Source organism: Hemicordylus capensis, chromosome 5 (genome assembly GCF_027244095.1).
Source record: "Hemicordylus capensis ecotype Gifberg chromosome 5, rHemCap1.1.pri, whole genome shotgun sequence".
Lineage (NCBI taxonomy): Eukaryota > Metazoa > Chordata > Lepidosauria > Squamata > Cordylidae > Hemicordylus > Hemicordylus capensis.
Window position 1 is genome coordinate 248,244,507 of NC_069661.1, and position 20,314 is coordinate 248,264,820.

General features: G+C 47.3%; 1 protein-coding gene across 28 annotated transcripts in view; it reads right to left on the bottom strand.

The window, feature by feature from the left end:
• The window catches only part of CELF2 (CUGBP Elav-like family member 2), a 914,911-nt gene that overhangs the window by 162,086 nt on the left and 732,511 nt on the right, over positions 1-20,314 (bottom strand). For all 28 annotated transcript variants that reach the window (XM_053253977.1, XM_053253957.1, XM_053253956.1 and 25 more), the window contains one exon: positions 12,396-12,478. In XM_053253977.1, coding sequence (XP_053109952.1) covers positions 12,396-12,478 — 83 coding nt within the window. The remainder of the gene's footprint in view (positions 1-12,395; positions 12,479-20,314) is intronic.

Here is a 20,314-nt window from a genome sequence, read left to right on the forward strand (position 1 = left end):
CCCCAGTTTGGAGGGTGAGATGTCCAAATTTCCCATTCCAGTAATGGGAGTTCCATCCCACCCCAAGTAAGTAGGCTGTCTTGGCTTATGCATATACTTGAGCTTACTTCTTGGCTTACATGTACACTTCAGGTTTCTAGGCAATGTGGAAGGACTGTGAAATTTCTGATACCCCCATGAACATCAATCAATGATGTCCTAATACAGTATCTTCATCTAGATGATGATAAATGGAAAATCCTGTTCTAGTTAAAACAGAATATTCTGAACAAATGTCCCTTTGAGAGGAACTGCTTCCCTAAATTACTGTAAAATGTATTTAAGAAAACCCACAGCAATTCTTTCGCTAACAAATCTGGAGCACGTGTTGGAGAGGGGGTCGGCGGCAGAAATTTTTAAAAAGCATGCTCCTAGATGACATCTGGCAGAAAGAGGCTATTAATATTTTACAAGACATTAAAGATTCTGCTCACTCCTTTTTTGCTGTTAAAGTTATAAGAGCTTTCTGAAAACTATATTTCTTGGTTATTACACCCTTAATTAAATGGATTCACATAGGGAATTCCCTAATGAGAATGACTCTAGAGGTACAGTCAGGCAGTCTCGGTTGAGAGAGTATTGAGAGCCCAACACAGCTGCCATAAAAGGAGTGAGCCTGTCATGGGGTACCCAAAGCTCAAGCAATGCAGAGTTTAACTGAGGATTAAACTCTGTTATTGGCCATCTAAGCCTATAAAAGGAAGCACTCATAGCCATTATCATGTTACATTTACTTAACATTAACTACCCCAAGAAATCCCAATAGAGCTTTTGAAAGCCAATTGACCCGACATAAAATAAAATCAGGTGCCATTTAAGAGCAATATCTAAAATTGTATTGTGCTTTATGGGATCAAATTGCGTTAATGGAATTCTGAGTTTTTCAGAATTTTCAAGGGCAGTGAATAATGTAGGAGCACTGAATCACAGAAGTCTGGTGAAGTTCAGGAGGTGTGGGACTCCCCAGGTAGGAGAAACGTAGGAGCTCTATTTTTGCTATACTGAGCTTTCTAAAGGAAGAGTGCATCTCCGCCCTGAGTTATTCTCTACAGGCGGTCTAGAAATTGAGCAAATAAATAAAATAAATAAAATATCATATTGTTATTAATTATAACAACTCAGGCTGTTGTCAGATTAAAGAAATAGTACAGAGCAATTATATGCATGTTTATCAGTGATGTGGGGTAGAACATAAAATAGAAAATGTCCCAGTACTGTATTTTTTCTGCAGAAAAAAAAAGTCAATTTCTAACATTACATATTAATGTTATGAAACAGTGATAATGAATGGATACCCATGTGCTATTAGGAAAATGAGTCAGTTTCCAATTAGTAAATTAACCTTTTTCAGGTGCTTATTGCTAGGAAGTGTGAGACAATATAGATATACTGGCATCACATATACATAGCCTTGATTTCTAAACTGCAGCAGGGTGGTAATGGTGAGTCAGTAAAATAAAAACAAACTACACATATCAATTAAAAAAAAATCCAAAATCAGAGTCTTTAGTAGTCTTTTGCTCACAGATGTGTGCCTAGCATTGTAACCTTCGTTGGCTAACCATATGAATTTTAGTGGGTTAATTGAGTAGTGTATTAAATATGCCTAATCTCTTCATAAAGAAAAAACAGTTCTAAAGAAAAACAATATTGTCTTTGTTTTTTAGATAAAGCATGTCTCTATTCCAATATGTTACACATGGACTCTAGTATTCAAAAGTTTCATACTAACATTGGTTTCCAGTTTCTTTCAAACAAGTCTCATCCTAACATTTTCCTTTATCTCTCACATGAGCAAAGTGAAGTGGCTTGAGGTGTGGGGAGAGTGGGCTTAGCCCGCTCTCCCCGCACATGAGCAGGGAGCCCTCCCTGGATGGCCGGATTGGCTGCCCACACAATTACCAGCTCCATCACGGCTCCATCACAGAGCTGGCAGAGGCGGTGGTGATTGGGGGCCACCTCGCCCCTGGAAGTCCCAAGCGAGTACGTGGGGCATTCTGGAGAGACCTCCAAGGCCAGGAGGCTTGTTGTAGCCTCCCTGTCGGGGGTCTACTCATGTGTCACCACAGCACAGACCCGCTCCGCAGCGGCACATGGTCAACTAAACGGGGTTAGCGGAGCGCTTACTCTGCAAACCTCGTTTAAGGGCAGAGGTATTTTGTGAGTTTTGCTGCTGGGAGCTATGCAGCTCCGTGGCAGCGCACGACCAGGAGGAACGGTACTAGGCTCCCTTAGCCTCCGTTAGTGTGGGAATAGCCTCACTGAAGTAATGCATCTTTTAAGGTGGCCCTTGGCCATATGAAGCTTAAAACAACAACAACAACAACAAATAACATCAATGAATTAAAAGCAACATAAATGTATATAATTATTGAAAAACACAAAAGCAGGGAAGGTATCTTGGAAGTTATTCCAAAACATGAGTCTCTGGAGAGGAGGGTACTTCTGAGGCTCTCTCTGGGGTTGTTTGGTTATATCTAGCAGGGGGAGAGCAACTGGCCCTATCCAACCCCAGTAAAATCCTCCCAGTTGTTGTTGCTGATGTCTAAAGTAAAGCTGTGCCATCGAGTTGGTATTGATTCCTGGTGCCCACAGAGCCCTGTGGTTGTCTTTGGTAGAGTACAGGAGGGGTTTACCACTGCAATCTCCCACGCAGTATGAGATGATGCCTTTCAGAATCCTCCTATATCGCTGCTGCCCGATATTGGTGTTTCCCATACTCTGGGAAACATACCAGTGGGGACTCAAACCAGCAACCTCTTGCTCCCTAGGTAAGTTACCTTCCCCTGCACCATTAGGTGTCTAGCCTATGTTTATTTGTACAGGTGAAACTCGGAAAATTAGAATATCGTGCAAAAGTCCATTAATTTCAGTAATGCAAATTAAAAGGTGAAACTGATATATGAGACAGACGCATTACATGCAAAGCGAGATAAGTCAAGCCTTAATTTGTTATCATTGTGATGATCATGGCGTACAGCTCATGAAAACCCCAAATCCACAATCTCAGAAAATTAGAATATTACATGGAACCAAGAAGACAAGGATTGAAGAATAGAACAATATCGGACCTCTGAAAAGTATAAGCATGCATATGTATTCAGTACTTGGTTTGGGCCCCTTTTGCAGCAATTACTGCCTCAATGCGGTGTGGCATGGATGCTATCAGCCTGTGGCACTGATGAGGTGTTATGGAAGACCAGGATGCTTCATTAGCGGCCTTCAGCAATTCTGCATTGTTTGGTCTCATGTCTCTCATCCTTCTCTTGGCAATGCCCCATAGATTCTCTATGGGGTCAGGTCAGGCGAGTTTGCTGGTCAATCAAGCACAGTACACTGTATACTTTTCAGAGGTCCGATATTGTTCTGTTCTTCAATCCTTGTCTTCTTGGTTCCATGTAATATTCTAATTTTCTGAGATTGTGGATTTGGGGTTTTCATGAGCTGTACGCCATGATCATCACAATGATAACAAATTAAGGCTTGACTTATCTCGCTTTGCATGTAATGCATCTGTCTCATATATCAGTTTCACCTTTTAATTTGCATTACTGAAATTAATGGACTTTTGTACGATATTCTAATTTTCCGAGTTTCACCTGTAGATTGTCAGTTCTTTGGGGCCAGGGATTAATGTATGGGAAGATTGACAGTTCAGTCCCCAAATAGCAAAGCAAAATCATTTTGGTGAGAAAGCAGCAAAGCAAGAAGTCTTGAGACAGTTCTTTAGTACTGAAGAACTACAAGGATTTATTTAAAGAAAAAGGTTACAAACAAATGTGGGAAAAGCCTGCAGCTTAATTTCAGCTGCAGCTCATGGCTGAAAAGAGAGACCAAAACAAACAGCCATCTCTGGAGAAACAAAATGGAGACTAACACTGGAAGAACAAAGAGGGGAGGAGTCCAGCACTTTTATCCATGATCCTAAAAAACCCCAGTGGTCCAATGGGGTCCTGATGCTCCAACAATTAATCTTTATTTATTATTATTTTCCCATGTAAATCACTCTGAGAACTTTTGCTGAAAAGCGGTATATAAATATTCTTGGTGGTGGTGGTGGTGGTAGTAGTAGTAGTAGTAGTAGTAGTAATTATAGTTGTAGTAGTTTCCTGTGCCACAATCTTTCCCCTCCTCCAGGCTACTAGATTCCTCTGGTGCTAGTGGTTCTGAGTCCTGGGCCATGACACCATAATGTATTTTACCTGATTTTATTATATTTTACTGATTTTAGTTTTGTAAAGCACATTGAAGGTCTACACTGTGTAAGGCAAAATAAAATTTGGAAAGAGGGGGGGGACCTACCTAAAGCAACGTTAGACACTATTTCACAAAGCTGGCCCATGTATGCCGAAAGATTTCCAGCTGTGTTAAGCGTGCCATTTACTCATAAGTCTTATAGGACTTCTCAGATCCCCATGCATTCGCTAAAGAGACAGCCAATTCCATCAACTTTGACAGTGCCAATCACTTGTAGGAGTGGGCAGTGCAAAGCTTAGATTCAGGACACTCACCTCTCCCCCTGCAAATCAGTGAAGATTGCTGTCAAACCTAAGCATGCCAGTCTTTTGCTACAGAATGTACAACATCCTGACACTCATTCAGTGCCAATCATTATGAGTACACAATATTGTTGTTGGATGTACGACGTCTTTTAAAACCTCAGATAGCATGGTTTGGCACACATGGGCCCACCCCAATCCAGAAGGCAATCTGCATACAACATATCTGCATCTATGCATTCATAACCGGCCAATTATTCCTTTGTAGGTTCTTTGTAGAAGTTTCCAAGGGAAGTACAGCAAAAATGCATCATTAACTTCTTATTAATTTCACAACACAAAAAGACGATATCCTTAAAATAGTGGTGCTGCAACTTTAAATTACAGAACTAGCTCAGTGTTTAATGAGAGATTTAGCACAGCAGGGTTTCTGTTAAATTAAGTTGTGCCTTCACATCACAGTGGGAAAACAGGTGTATATTGGTTTAGAATTATGGAAATGTTGACTAATTCCAAGGCTTGTAATCAAACAGCAAGGCACCCAAGCAATATTTCCTTCCAAGAGGCTGCATTAATCATTCATGCCTAGCAACGTTCTCTTCATGTCCACTAAAAAAGCTGAAACTCAAAGGAACAGATAGTGTGTAAATGTGTTTGCATCTCTGCAAAGGAGGAGAATTTATCTGCTGGAGCCACACATAAAAGCAGAGTTACGGAAACCCACCTCTTTTGAAATGGATCATGCAGCTGAGGGAACCTTACTGAGTAACAAATTGGGCTAACAAGGCCTTTCTGGGTTTGACTGTCTATCAGCTTCAAGCCCTTAAATGGGAGGATAATGAGAAAGAAGCAGAAGACGCAGCCAACTATTCCCAAGAACACAAACACTAGTTCTTGCACTTGAAGGAGGCATCGAGGCATCAAGGGAGCTTAGCCTGTTTTCCATTGATCGTGGGAACCATCAGGCTTGCAGGCAAGTCCGGTGCTCCCAAGGCGGCCAGCCTGCTTAACAGCTTCCCCTTAAATGAGGTTGATGGAGCAAGCTGTGGCATGCGCTGACACACAAGTAGACCCCTGACCGGGAGGCTGCTTACTTGGGGTTCTCTCCAGGATGCCTCGCGCGCTCGCACAGGTCATCCTGGAACTTCTGGGGGCTGGGCGGCCCCCGATCCCCGCCACCCCTGACAGCTCCTTGATGGAGCCGGCAGTTGTGTGGGTGGCCGATCTGGCCACCCAGGGCTCTGGGCAGGATTGTCCGCGGGGAGAGCGGGCTAAGCCTGCTCCCAGCAGAAGCTCTTCTCGCAGATCATGAGAAGAGCTTCATCATCTGCCAAAAATCACATGGATGGAAGGAAGGAAGGAAGGAAGGAAGGAAGGAAGGAAGGTAGGTTGGTCTAACTGTAGACAGCTGCTAGGGCCAGATGTCACAACCACTCATGGTCCATCTGTATCTCTCATGGAAATCAACGAGCAGATCTGGGTTTTGAGCATCCCTTTGCAGCTCCCATTTGTACCTAGAGGGAGAATGTCAGCCAATGGCTTGCATGTCCCGCAGTGAAATATGGGCAGTGCCAGCTGCTGTGAGGCTCCAACACAGCAGGCAATGCTGCTGCTCAAGAGGGTAGTACTGGTACTTAGGGTTATCCCTAGAGTTTTTGGTGCCCTAAGTCAAGAGGAGAAGTGTGGAGCTCCAGCTTTAACTTGAGCCCCCCATTGGAAGGAGGGTATGGGATTGCATCTTGCCTTCTTACACCACTCTGCAGTACTTCAGGGGGAAGTACTTCAAGAAGGAGAGAAAGAATAGTTGGCAGTGCTATATTCTGGCACTGTTTATGCACCCTGCATACGTCAGCAGAGCAAACTAAACTGAGAATGCAGAGTGTCATTGAGCCAAACTTTGGGGTGCTTTTATAAAAAGTTCTTAAACTTAAGAGGACTGCTGCACTATGAACCGGGGCCTCAAAACGCATCCCAGTGGAAAACAGTGCCACGCTTCTAACACCTATTTTCTCATATTCTCGGATGGGGGGGGGGCTGCCTCTGAAAATGGTTTGGAAGGTGACACTGGTGCAGAATGTTGCTGCTCAGTGGCTTGTGGGAGCCCAGTGGCATGTGAAGTTCGCACCTATCCTGCATCAGCTGTGCTTGTCACAGTTTCACTTCTGGACCCAGTTTAAAGTGATGGTTTAGAGGCCTTTAAAACCCTACAGGCCTAGGACTAGAGGACCTTAAGGAGCCTACCTGGATGGATCTAAAGAACTGTCTCACAAGCCCTGATCTCCAGCCTGCCCTGGTCTTCTGCTCATTTGGCTGTGAGGCTGGCTTTTTTCATGGAGGCACCACTGTTAAGCAACCCTCTCTCCAGGAAGATTAGTCAGGCAGCCTCTTTAACTGTTTCTAAAAGGCTATAAAACCTTTACAAAACTGTACTTCTGTAAGGCTTTTAATATATTTGATTTTAGCTGATGCTTTATATAGCTTTTAAACTGCTTGATTAATTGTATTACATTTCCTTGTTGTATTTTTATCTGGGGTCTATCTTATATTTATGTTTTAGATTGTGAGCCTTTTGGGGTCAGGGAGCCTTATTTATTCATTCATTCATATCTATGTAAACCACTTTGGGAACTTTTGTTGAAAAGCGGTATATAAATATTTGTCATATTTGTATAAGTTGGAAAAGCAGGCTGTGTGTGTGTGTGTGTGTGTGTGTGTGTATAAAATCAATCACTAGGTAGACCTTCCACTACACATTGGTGAAAGCTCTTTAGTGCCTGTTATCTCTCTCTATAAAACCCTTAGCTGATATGTGGCAAGCCACACCCATGCAGTACACATGCGGAACGTGGCAAGCCACACCCAACTGGCAGTGACTCTGGAGGCCCAATCAGTGGACTTTTCTGGAGGTGAGAATTGTGGCAAGCCATGCCCATGCAGAGCTTAACCAATCAGCAGTGACACTGGAGGCCCAATCAACGGGTTTCTCTGGCAGTGAGAATTCTGTGGCATGGAGACCCTCTGAAATAAACAGATAAAAAGAAAGAAGCCAGAGGAAGAAATAAAGAGGGAAATAGAAAAAGAAATTAAGAAGGGAGGGGGAAAAATAAGATGGGGGGAGGGAGAGAGAGAGAAACAAGAAGGGAGGGGCAGAGAGTAAGAAAGAAGGGCAGCATTGTTGGGGGTGGGGGTTCCCAAGCGGCAACCGGGGAACTGGAAGAGCCCGACGGGGCAGCTGAGGAGAAAGACCTGGTGGAAGAGGTGGGTGGTGGAGAAGAGAGTCCCAAGGAGGCGGTGGTGCAGGGGAGGAAAGTACCATGTGGGGAGGAAATAGTGCTGCTGTTGCCATTGTGCTGGAGAATGGGGAGGTCTCTGGGGTGAGTGGGCTGTGACGGGGGGTGAGGAGAGCAGTGTGCATGGGTGGGACTACCGAGGCCAGCAGGCTTCTCCAGCAGCAAGGTTCCTGTGCCATGTGAGCGGCCATGGCAGCAGCAGTGAGAAAGGGCCCAGTTCACTGCTGCCGCTCCTGCTTGGGATTACCGAGCCCATTGGCTGAGGGAGGGAGGCAGGCGAGGGATGTCCCGGGCCTGTCAGTGGCCTGAGGGGAGCGAGCAGCCATGGCAGTGGCAGTGACAAAGAGCCAGGTCAACCCCCATGCTGCTGCTCCTGCTCGGAGCTACTGAGCCCATTGGTGGAGGGAAGCAAGCAGGTGAGGGATGGGACAGGCCCGGGCTGGTCAGCAGCCTGAGGGGAGAGAGCGGCCATGGCAGTGGCAGCAGCAACAAGGATGGACCCAGTCAGTCGCTGCTGCTCCTGGCTCGAGGCTACTGAGCCCATTGGCGGAGGGAGGCAGGCAGTCAGTCAGTCAGATGAGGGGCGCTAGGGGCTCGGGCCTGTCAGTGGCCTGAGGGGAGTGAGCAGCCATGGCGGTGACGTCGGCAGCAAGGAAGGACCTGGTCAACCGCCGTTGCTGTTGCAGGGAGGAGGGGGGAGGATCAGGAGTGAGGCTCAGGTTAGAGTGGGGAGGTCTCTGGGGTTATGGGGCTCTGGCTTGGCCAATCGGCACTGGCGACGCCACAACCCCAACCAGGAGGTGTGAGGGGGATGGAAACAATGGGATGGAGGAAGAGCAGGAGCACAGCTCAGGTGAGGGGGGGGTGGGGGAAGCAATGACTTCAGCAGGGACGGCTGGGAGAGAAGCCATGTTATGGGGGCACTGACGGTCTGAAGGCGGGTGAGAAGCAATGACAGCAGTGGGGATGTGGCAGTGTGGGGGGGGGGCTCAGGTGGGGAGGTCTCTGGGGTGAGGGGGCTGTGGTGGGGGAGCCAACAAGTCCTAGCGCACAGATGCTCTGTGCAGGTTCAGCTAGTATGCTCTATTCAGCTACTCTGCTGTGATTCATGCTATTGTATACATTCTGCACTAACTGAAAAACAGAGAGGGTGTGTGTGTTGTGTTCTTAAGATACACCAGACACAGGAACATAGGCAGCTGCCTTATACCAAGTCAGACCATTGGTCCATTGAGCTCAGTATTGTCTACACTGACTGGCAGCAGCTCCCCATGGTGGTTTCGGGCAGGAGTCTTTCCCAGCCATACCTGGGAGGTGTCAGAGATTGAGCTGGGGACCTCCTGCCTGCAAAGCAGATGCTCTTCCACTGAGCTATGGCCCCATCCCCAGACAAAATAGTGTTATACTGCAGTGCTGTGAGCCATTCAAAATACACCTCAACATCTACCCTGTGTTAAATGGTAGGCTATGCTGTGATACATGGCACCTGAGCGTCGTCTGCATGCATTTACATGGATGGGTACTAAAGTCAGGATGCACCCACTTTCTTCTCAGAGATTTAGCTTCTAGAGATTCAGGGCAGGGAGTTAAATCCTGAGAAATTACAACTGTAGCTACTGAGAGCAGGGGCACAGCAAGGTTGGAGTGGGCCCAGAGACAAGATTTTAAAATGCCCCCTGCCCCGCAACACACTGAAGCTCAGCTCATGAAGTAAAGAAATCTTAAATGAGGCTGAATAGTGGTAACAAAAAGCATAGTAAAATTTACACACACACACACACACCTCTACCTCCTATGTGCCACAATAGAACATTATCCAAAATTATTTTTAAAAAGGTTTTGTAAATTGTGGACGATGCGAGTCATTTAATGGTACTAGAGAAAGACATGCTGTTCTGGTATCTTCAGGTCTTAACATTCACATCAATTTCAGAGGATGAATACAACTGAAGGAAGCCTGGGTGGGTGCGCAGCTGGGGGAGTCAGTCATGTGACTTGCCTCTGGGCCCCCCCCAAGGCAGTGGGCCCCCAGACAACTGTCTCCCTTTGCCCTATTATAGTTACGCCCCTGACTGAGAGAAAACAAACAAATAAAGGCAAACACTGCACTAGTGTAAACATGTTGGACTCATGCAAGGATGATGCGCTAGCTAGTTCCACCAAGTCAGGAGCCTGCATTCCAGACTAGAGTTGCGCCGGCACAACAAGGTATGCTTTGAGCAGAAATCTTGCAGTCTGTGAGGCATGGCACACACAAGCTATGAACCGCACCTCTTGGTATGAATCACACAGAAGTTAGCTAGTGCAGACATTAAGGCTATTCTCACGACTGCTTGAAAGCGGACTAAGGGAGCCCAGCCCGCTTTTGAGCGGCCGTGTGCAGCACTAGGAGCCACACGGCTCCTGGCTGCTAGCCCACCTAATTCCTTCTCCCCTCAAACAAGGTTAGCAGAGCTAGGGCTCCGCCAACCCCGTCCCCCTGATCGTGTGTCACCACAGCGTGGCTCCGTGCCTTGGTGACTCACAAGGAGACCTCTGACTGGGAGGCTACAACAAGCCTCCTGGTGTTGGGGGGCTCCCCAGGATGCCCCATACACTCGCACTGGGCATCCTGGGACTTCCGGGGGCCAGGCGGCCCCTGATCCCCACAGCCCCAACCGGTTCCGTGACAGAGCCGGTAATCATGTGCGCGCCTGAGATCGTCTGTGGGGAGGTAAGAGCTTTTGGGCTTCCTCTCCGCAGAAGAGGGTAGCCTCCTGGAGCGATCGTGAGGATCGCTTCATTGGCTGACATCCTGTCTAAATTTACTAGAGGAAGTCCCATTGAAATGTAGCAGTCCTATAGTATAACTCCTAAATATTACTCTTCAGGAAGTGAGTCTGGATGTCAGCCAGGACCTACAGAAAAAGGACGGAGCAGAGCTAGGCCTGGGCAGCAAGTGGGGTGTTTTCTGTTGAAGTGATCTTGAGCTGTTTTCCATTGAAGCTAACTCCCACTTCAGTGTTCTTCATGGGGGCAAGGAGAACGGGTTTGCCACACTGTCATGCAATACAGTCGCACTCCCATCCAACACACATGGGCATATCTACTCCATTTCCCCCATTACTTGGGATACTGCAGTGTGAGCCTCTTTAGGGTTAGCTAACCAAATTTGGGTACGTGATGACATCACTGTGTGCAAATCTTCATTTTCTTTTTGCAGTGTCACCTCATGGCCAGCCTGAATGACTACATCAAGGGTTGTTGTTGTTGTTGTTGTTACATTTATATCCCGCTCTTCCTCCAAGGAGCCCAGAGCGGTGTACTACATACTTGAGTTTCTCTTTCACAATAACCCTGTGAAGTAGGTTAGGCTGCGAGAGAAGTGACTGGCCCAGAGTCACCCAGCTAGTTTCATGGCTGCATGGGGATTTGAACTCAGGTCTCCCCGGTCCTAGTCCAGCACTCTAACCACTACACCACGCTGGCTCTGACTCATATCTCAACTTTGGGTCCCCAGATGTTGTTGGACTATAATTACCATCTGGCGCAGCGGGGAAATGACTTGACAAACAGGCCAGAGGTTGCCAGTTTGAATCCCCACTGGTATGTTTCCCAGACTATGGGAAGCACCTCTATCGGGCAGCAGCGATATAGGAAGATGCTGAAAGGCATCTATCCTGCGCGGGTGATGGCAATGGTAAACTCCTCCTCCTGTATTCTACCAAAGACAACCACAGGGCTCTGTGGTTGCCAGGAGTCGACACCGACTCGAGGGCACACTTTACCTTTACCAGCCACAACGGTCAAGCGGGTGGGGGTGGGGGAAATGGCACCATGCAAGCAGCCAGCTGAAGTTGCAAAGACACTCCAAACTGGTGGGAAACACATGGCAGAGGGAATGTTCAGGGAATATTTGGGGCCAGTGTTCCCTCTAACAGGGATTCGCAGATGTTGTTTACTACAACTCCCATAACCCCCAGGCCAAAGTCACTGCAGCTGGGGATTCTGGAAGTTGAAGTCAACAACATCTGGGAATCCCTGTTAGAGGGAACACTGTTTGGGGCCCCCAAGGCCCCCTTTTGCACCAAAAATCTTCAGAAGTGAATGCTGCCTGAGATCTAGCCAAATTTAGCTGAGCTATCTCCACATTGAGATGGAGATTGGGCAGGGAAAGCATGTTCTTCATCTGGAACCATACACCTTTGAGGACTGCTCTATATTCAAACCCAGTCCTCTAAATCCTACAACACACGGTTCCTTTCTGTTTGCTTTTCTTTTCCCTTTGGGATTCCCCCCACCCCCATTAAACAAAACAAAACAAAACAAAACCCTGCATGGTTTCACCACTGGGGATGGTTGCCATACAACATTTACAAGCAGCTTTTCAACCCCCTTAACAAGATCACAGTTGGGCTGTCCAGTTGGCAGAGTGCATGGAGGTTGAGCCAAAAGGGCATTAACCTCCCCTGAAAGACCAAAGCCATTTGGAGCACTAAGAGCTTCTAAGTAGCACCTTCTGCAAACGGGTCTCCGCACTACCCCGCGCTCCAAAATGATTACAGTGAAAAAAAGTCAATGTACTCACCCCAGGTAAAGTTTTAATATTGTGCAGTGCATTCTGTGCCTCGAGTGCAGCTTTTCTTGTATAAAATGTTACGAAACAACAACCTACAGAGAGAAATTGAAAAGCTTTCAGAAATTACCGGGAATGGTTTGCTCAACTACAATAAGAAGAAAGAAAGAAAGAATGAAAGAAGGGGAGGAAAAAAGATGATTGAGCAACATTATTACATGACGGCTGAAAATGTGAATTATAATGAGCCCACATGAGTGGCACGCATAAGAGGACTCTTTTATTGTTTAAAAAAGGGGGAAAGGGATTATAATCACCCCCACACATTGTATCCATGTAGCACAGCTACAGCGTCAGCAAACTGGTGCAGCTCAGAAATTAAGTTAACCAAGAGTTCAATTGGCACCGCAGTGTAAACAACGGGGTATATTTTCACCGGAAGCTACAGTGCTGCATACGGCTTGCTAGCACAGATCTGGCATGGCAGAAACATACAGTGCATGCTACATTAAACTTGCAGGCTCCCCATGCGTGCATAACCCTCGACTGATCTAAGGACACATTTCTCTTCTGCTCAGTATCCTCCTCTGCAGATAGTTTGGCCAGCTACCCCTTTCTGCTTGTTGTTTGTCTAAACATTTGCACAGGCATATCTTTTCTTCCACAAGGGTCATGGAGACTATAGCCCCACTGGGCATCTCCTGGTCTCTAAGGTTCCCTTGCAAGTCCCTCCTCTACCACCCGCCCTGCCCTCTGTTTTCCATCGAAGAAAATGATCCTTCCCATTATGCTGCCAAGAGGGAGGATGAGCAAGTGGGCAGAGCTGGTGGACCATGTGCACACTGGCTGCCAGGCTGGCATGGTGGGGAAGATTGGGCTCACTGGCGCAGACCAGAGAGAGGGAGAGAGAATGTGAACTTCCGCTTCTGCCCTCTTGCTTGCCCTGTCTGAGACCATGTTGGGACCAGAGATGAACCTAGGTAATCTTGGAGCCTTGATCTAAAGGCCTTTGGAGGTTCCCCCGCTGCAAGTTAAGCATCGTTTTTTAACATGTAGGTTCTCATGAGTAGACCCCCGGAGGGGAGATTAAAAGCCACCTCCCAGTTCTGGGGGTCTCCCCAGTATGCCCTGCGTGTTCGCGCAGGGCATACTGCAGCTTCTGGGGGCCGCACAGCCCCCGAGCTCCCCAGCCCCTGTCGGCTCCTTCGTGTAGCCGGAAATCGTGTGGGCGGCTGATCCAGCCCTCCAGGGCTCCCTCCCGGCTTGTGTGCGGGGAGCGCAGTTTAGCCCGCTCTCCCCAATCACCTTTCTAAACCGCGTCTCACTGATCATGAGACCCGGCTCAGAGTGTGAGACAATCCTCAGAACTGGGCAACTAATTGCACTATTTCAGAAGAGGGTCATATTCTTCGTTGAAAATTCTGTGAGGAGTATCAGTGGAAGCATTCTTGGCAAGGGGAGAAGAAATGGGTACCATTGATCCGTGGCTAGGTTCTGACAGGAGCCTGGACTAACCACTTTACTTTTCTCATGAATATCAGTCTTTTTTTACATCATCTAGTGCAATACATGAGCATGAGCTGAACATTTGGACTGCAGAAATATTATTTTAGAACTGCACATTTTGTGACTGGTTGCACATTTTAAAAAATCCCCAGAGGCCACATCACCTGGGGAGTCTGCAGTGTTGGGGAACCCTACACAACCCTTACTGGTTGCCCAGCCCAGCTTCATACTCTCCACAATCACCCCGCCCAGATAATTTCCCCCCACAGACAAGCATCTGCATCCCAGAGCCTGGCTGGGGAGAAAAAGACAGACACATGAATTGGGGAAAATGGGCAGGGGAGAATAAATGGGCAGGGGAGAGGTCAAGCACCTCCCACCTGCCAGTTGATTCTTCACAGCAAATATCCTCCACTCCCCCCTAGTGAGAGAATTAGGAGAGAAACATGGGCTTGGGAGCCCTGTTCTTCCTTGTTAAGGTGCAGTTCCACTCATATTTGACTGCCATGACAAGTATACCCCAGCTCAGTCAAAACTGCCCCCTTCTCACACAGTGGCCTGTGCCAGTATACATGGCACGTTCCTCCTATAATTATCCATGAGGGCTTTACAGTTAACAATGGCTACCAATGCTGCCTTTCTAATGCAAACAGCAATAGTCATGTTTCTGCAGCTATAATACACAGAGAAGCATCATCTGCTGTACACATTTAGATGAGAACCAGCATTTCCGGCTGTGTTGTTGAGTCGCTGTCAGGAGGAAGGACTTTAACTAATGAATGCAAACAGGTTCGCCCTTAAATTTTCACAGTTGACAAGAGACACCATTTGGCAATTATTTCAGCCCTTTAAGAATCGTTATCGGCATCAGGAAAGGATAATTAAATCAGCCAAAGATTGCACGTTCTGGATAGAAGTTTAATGTATATTTTCCTTGTCCAAAGACTCTTCTCCTTCCCTTCAATATCAATCTTTGCTATTTCAGATTAAGGCTACATTTATACAGGTGGGTACACATAGGAGGTGACTTTCTCCCACAGTTGTCACACTTTCTCCATTTTCTGGAGTGGAATATTTCTTCTGAAAGGTCAGATTGACATTCAACCAGATTCTAGAAAATGATAGCGCTCTCTCTCTCTCTACACACACACACACACACACACACACACACACTGAGGTGGGTAACCCGCTCAAGTAGCCCGCCCCTTAAACTGGGTTTGTGGAGCGAGCACTCCGGAAACCCAGTTTTTTAAATCATGAGTAGCCGTGGTGCAGCTCCATGCCGCGGTTACTCACGAGTAGACCCCAGAGGGAGGCTGAAAAGCAGCCTCTTGGCTCGGGGGTCTCCCCAGTATGCCCTCCGCACACATACTGGAACTTCCGGGGGCTGCGCAGCCCCTGAACTCCCCAACCTCTGACGGCTCTGTCATGGAGCCAGCAGTCATGTGGGCAGCCGATCTAGCTGCCCAGAGCTCCCGCCCTGCTCGTGTGCAGGGACAGTGCGCTTAGCCCGCTTTCCCCGCTCACTCTTACAAACCGGGTCTCACTGATCGTGAGACCCGGCTCAATATATATTTGTAGACAATATATACTTGTATACACTCACTTGTATACAATATTTTTATGGCATGCTCAGGACACTAATAATATATATCACAGACATAAGCAAGCTAGGTCAATCCCCAGTTTCTCCAAGGAACTTCAGATACAGGGAAAGACCTATTTCTGCCAGACTATACTGGGCTAGATAGACCTACAGTCCATCTGCTAACTGGGCAAAGAGGCACTTTTCAAAACGGTGATTATCTTTATATTTAGAAAGGGGAGAACAGCTATCCCAATTCAATCCCAGCACAGTATCCTTCCACGGCTGTTGCTGATGTCTACCTTGTGTTTCCTTTTAGCTTATGACCTTAGGGGACAGGAAACCTTCTTCTTCTTCTTTTTCTATGGAAACCACTTTGAGAACTTTTCTGTCAGAAATCATGATAGTAACAACAACATCAAGCATTTCCTTATATGTTGCAAGGCTGATATTCTTCCACCCCTAAAAGATGGATCCTAACTGGATTTTGTGCACCTACTTCTGGGGGGTTGTTTCATACCATACATGTCAGAAGCACGGTGACACAGGGGACATTGTCAGCATTGGGCCCCGATGCACCGCTGGTTGGTCTCTTCAGGCCGGCAAGGGCTTTCTTCGCCAGTTGGGAATTTCTGGGCCCAATGCCAGATGTGCCCCATGCATCAACATGCTTTGGATGATAACCCTGGGGACGTGGCTGGCACTGAGCTCAGCGGAGTTGCTCATCTCCTTCTCACAGGCAGCAAAAGCTTCATTCACCGGCTGGGTGTTGGGGTGTGGGAGCAAGGGGGTCCCCTGGGTCACCGAGCCCCCATGGCCCAGGGACATTTGTCCCCCCTTGTTCCATGGTGGCCATAGCTCCTCCAACTAAAAATTACAGAAGAAAATTAAAAAGTGATTCCTAGATGGTGAAACAAATGCATCTGTGATAGTCCATTCACACATGCAACTCATTAACATGTATGTGTGAACTAGTCCCAAGCATTATGTGGCTGCAAAACATATATGCTCTCTGATTTTTTGATGGTGGTTTTTGGTTCTGGGGTGAGGTCTGGGTTCCCCACCCCCACCCCAAACATACACCTTTGGCCTATGGTCCTTCCCAACACCCCATGCTTAATAGGAGCTCATGAGGCTCTGTGCCTATCTGCAAGCTCATTAGCATCAGCAATATATTAATAGATATAGCAATATATTAATAAATATAGCCTGAAAAATCTGCAGTCTGATCTTTAAAGATGTGTCATTTCCAGCTGCCAAAAGAGAAATGGATTTTGGGCTCTCCTAAATTACAGATAACCCAGCTTCTGGCATGGAAACCCTGACAACATGGGATAGGAGTGCTGAAACCTTATCACTGTGAATCTTCAAAGGCAACGGAGAACATTCAAAAGAAAGGGTAGAAAATCTGCTTTTCGCTTCTAGCCTAATAAAACAAACTCCTGAAAAACCAGCTCTAATTATTATCTGATGACTTGAGCTCCCTGTTCTTTTAGCAAAAAATAGAATCCTCGTTGGCAAATTCAATTCGAGATACATTCACATTCAGGACGTCAACAGAGTCGTCATGTTGTGAGCTGAAAATTCCTTTAAAGGCTGCCTTTGAATTCTAAGGGGCTGACAGATCAAGGAACAGAAGGCCCTGGAAGGGTAAATGAGTGAAGTTCTGTATGCGTGCATGCTCCCCCTCCCTCCCCCTTCCCCTCCCCTCCCCTTTTTTCTGTGAATGAAGCTCCCTTTCGTATCCACATTTGCAAGCAGAACAAGACGCCAATGCCACACAAGCCTTGAATCTCAAGTTGGTGCTGGGTGTCGGCTGCTTGCTAATGGAACAAAGTTGAAGCCAAAACAGGGCCAGGGCCCAGGGAAGGCATGCCTTTCCCACCTCCTGCGTGGTTTTAAATTCTACCTGGTGACTCAATCGGGTTGGTATTTGTGGGGGAATCATGTCTCGCACAGCTGTCGACGAAGAAAGGCATTTGTAGAGCACGCACGGTTTGGAACAGCTTCAAGGAGAACGATCAAGGCAGCCTCACTGAAAGCTGCAAACGCGGCTCAGAAGCTGCAAGGCAAACATGAGATACTAACCAGGACGTGTGGCGAAGACACCACTGCCTTCCCCCGGGGGCCTCCACTTTCAGTTTGTGGGGGAAAGCAATTAAAATATAAAAAGAAAATCAGTTTTAGTTTATGAGACGCAGAGAACAGTACTGGGTTTCACAGAGAGGTCATTCGCACCATCAGAAACTGTGTTCTGCCCAGGTTTGGGAGCTCTGTGTGCTCCCAATTTTTGGTTGTGTGGAACACACATATGACCACCTCAGTCATTGGGCTTGGGATGTTTCCAGCATTCCAGAATGGGAATGTTATTCTTAACATTCAAAAGTGTCCGCAAGATTAGAGGAAACAAACTTGTTTTCATTTGCATCTATATGCCACAGATAAATACAGATTGACACAAATGGATCATCTTCTATATTAGGGATAAATAATGAATGCAGATCATGCATCAAAACCACGAAAGGGCCTAAAAATGTAATAAAAATCATAGCATTTGGAAGTAGGACAAATTGAAAGTGCCTCCAATGATTCTTAGGGCACCATCTGGTGTAAAGCTAGCGCTGGGCGGTGATGTTTAGGTTGTGGAGGTAAACCGGCCTCAGCCAGGAGCGGCCCTTCCATGAGGCCAAGTGAGGCAGTCACCATAGGTGGCAGATTATTTGGGTGTCAGAAAGGTGGCAAGATGTCCTTCTGCCCCCTGTTTTGTTTGTTTGTTTGTTTGTTTAGTAGGAGATGAAGGGAAAGGCAGCACACAAGGGAGGCTGCATTTGGGATCCTGCCTCAGGTTCAAAGAAGCCTTGAATCACTACTAGCTGCAGCTGGCTATTTTGTGCCTAGAAAAGGAAAGAGCAAGCTAGCTCCTCCCCCAATAACAGGCCATCTCCTATCCCCTTAATCCCCTCCCCTGCCCTGCAGCTTCTTATTTGAACCATTTCATCCAGTGGAAAAAATAATTGTTACCAAGTTGGATGGTTTAAAGTTGTTAATTGGGCTCAGGGAGGCCAAATCTCCCCAGGTCTCCAGCGCCCGTTGCCAATGAACATGAATTACTGTGCCGTTAATGAACCCTGGGAAGGAAGCGGCTTTCTTGATCGGATAGCCATGCATTATCACTAACGGCTCTCTTGCTTATTTCACACTGTATCTTTGCAGGCACTGTGCAGTACTCAGGAGGAGATGGGTAAGAAAGGACAGGAATGGGAGAAAACAGGGTAAGGCACTCAGAAGAGGATGTCAGCCTGCTACCTGTGATCTCATGTAACCAAAGTAGTAAACAAAAAAGCCACAAGTATTGGTCTGCCTGTATGATGCCCATTGTGCTGCAATGGATCAACTAATCCTGGATATAAGGAAGGAGTATTTTAATACTGGAGCAGATCACCCAAAGAGAGAAAATACAGGATTCTATAGAGATCACCTACAGAATGATAATATGTATTTTGAAAAAGGTCAACCCATTTTAACCCATTTTGAAAAAGTAGCGAGCCTCTCGATTAGTGAGGCTCGCCTCTAGAGGTTTTGTGGGGAGAGTGGGCTTACTGGAGCAGCCCTCACGGAGCCGGCATGGACTGTGAGGTTTGGGGGCTGCGCGGCCCCCAGAAGTTCCAGGATGCCGCGTGTGGGGCATACTGGAGAGACTCCCGAGTCCGGGGGTATCCGTGTGTTGTTGTGGTGCGGAGCCACACCGTGGCAACACACGACCCAAAACCCCATGTTAGCAGAACGCTCGCTCTGCTAACCTGGGCTAAGGGGTGGGGAATTAGTGGGGTTTGCTGCCGGGAGGCACGCAGCTCCCATTGCAACACATGAACACCCCAAAGCGGGCTAGGCTCCCTTAGCCTGCTTTTTGGCGGTGGTGAGAATCGCCTCAATGTCTTGAAAAAGGGTCAAGTGCACAATCATGTTGCAAGGCAGTATGAAGTTCCCAGTTCACGGTAAGGTTATTCATATGTTACAGGTTATGCATGCACATATGTGTACCTATGAATGACAGACAGGCGTTCCATTTAAAAACCAAGATGGTGACTGGGCCCCTCGGGGGGGAAAGTACAAATTGAGGTGGTTCCCATGATCAGTGGGAACTGCCAGATTGGTTTAGGCGGGGAGAGCGGGCTTAGCCCACTCTCCCTACAGATGAGCGCCCGCAGAGCCCTGGGCAGCCAGATCAGCCACCCACACGACTGCAGGCTCTGTCATGGGGATTGGGGGCTGTGCAGCCCCCAGAAGTTCCAGCATGCCCTGCGTGAGTGCGCAGGGTATGCTGGTGAGACCCCCGAGCTGGAAGGTTGCTTTTAAGCCTACCAGTCTGGGGTCTACTCATGAGCTGCAGCACAATCCGGAAGCCCGGGTTAGCGGAGCGCTCGCTCCCCTAACCTAGGCTTAGGGGAGGGTAACCTTAGCGGGTTACTTGCTTTGGTGAGACTGGGCTTGACTGAGAGCCTGATGGTTCTCATGCGTGGGCTAAATTAGGCTAGGCTCCCTTAGCCTGATTTCGCCCGATCATGAGAATCGCCTCATTATGTTTTAAGTGTGATAAATGTAATGTATGAATAACTAAGGGCATATGGATGAACAATTATGTGTTTACTCTGCACAGATTATGTGCGCTAGACGTAATGTATGAATAGGGGTCTCCCTCCCCCTCTCTTCTTGACAAGTAAGTAATAAATGGGCTAAATGAAAGAGATCTTTCCCCTCCTTGCTCCTCTTAGTCTTAGCACTATACTCCTGCTTCCATCTTCCCACTCATGGTCCTGCCGCATTTAGTTTCTCCACATAA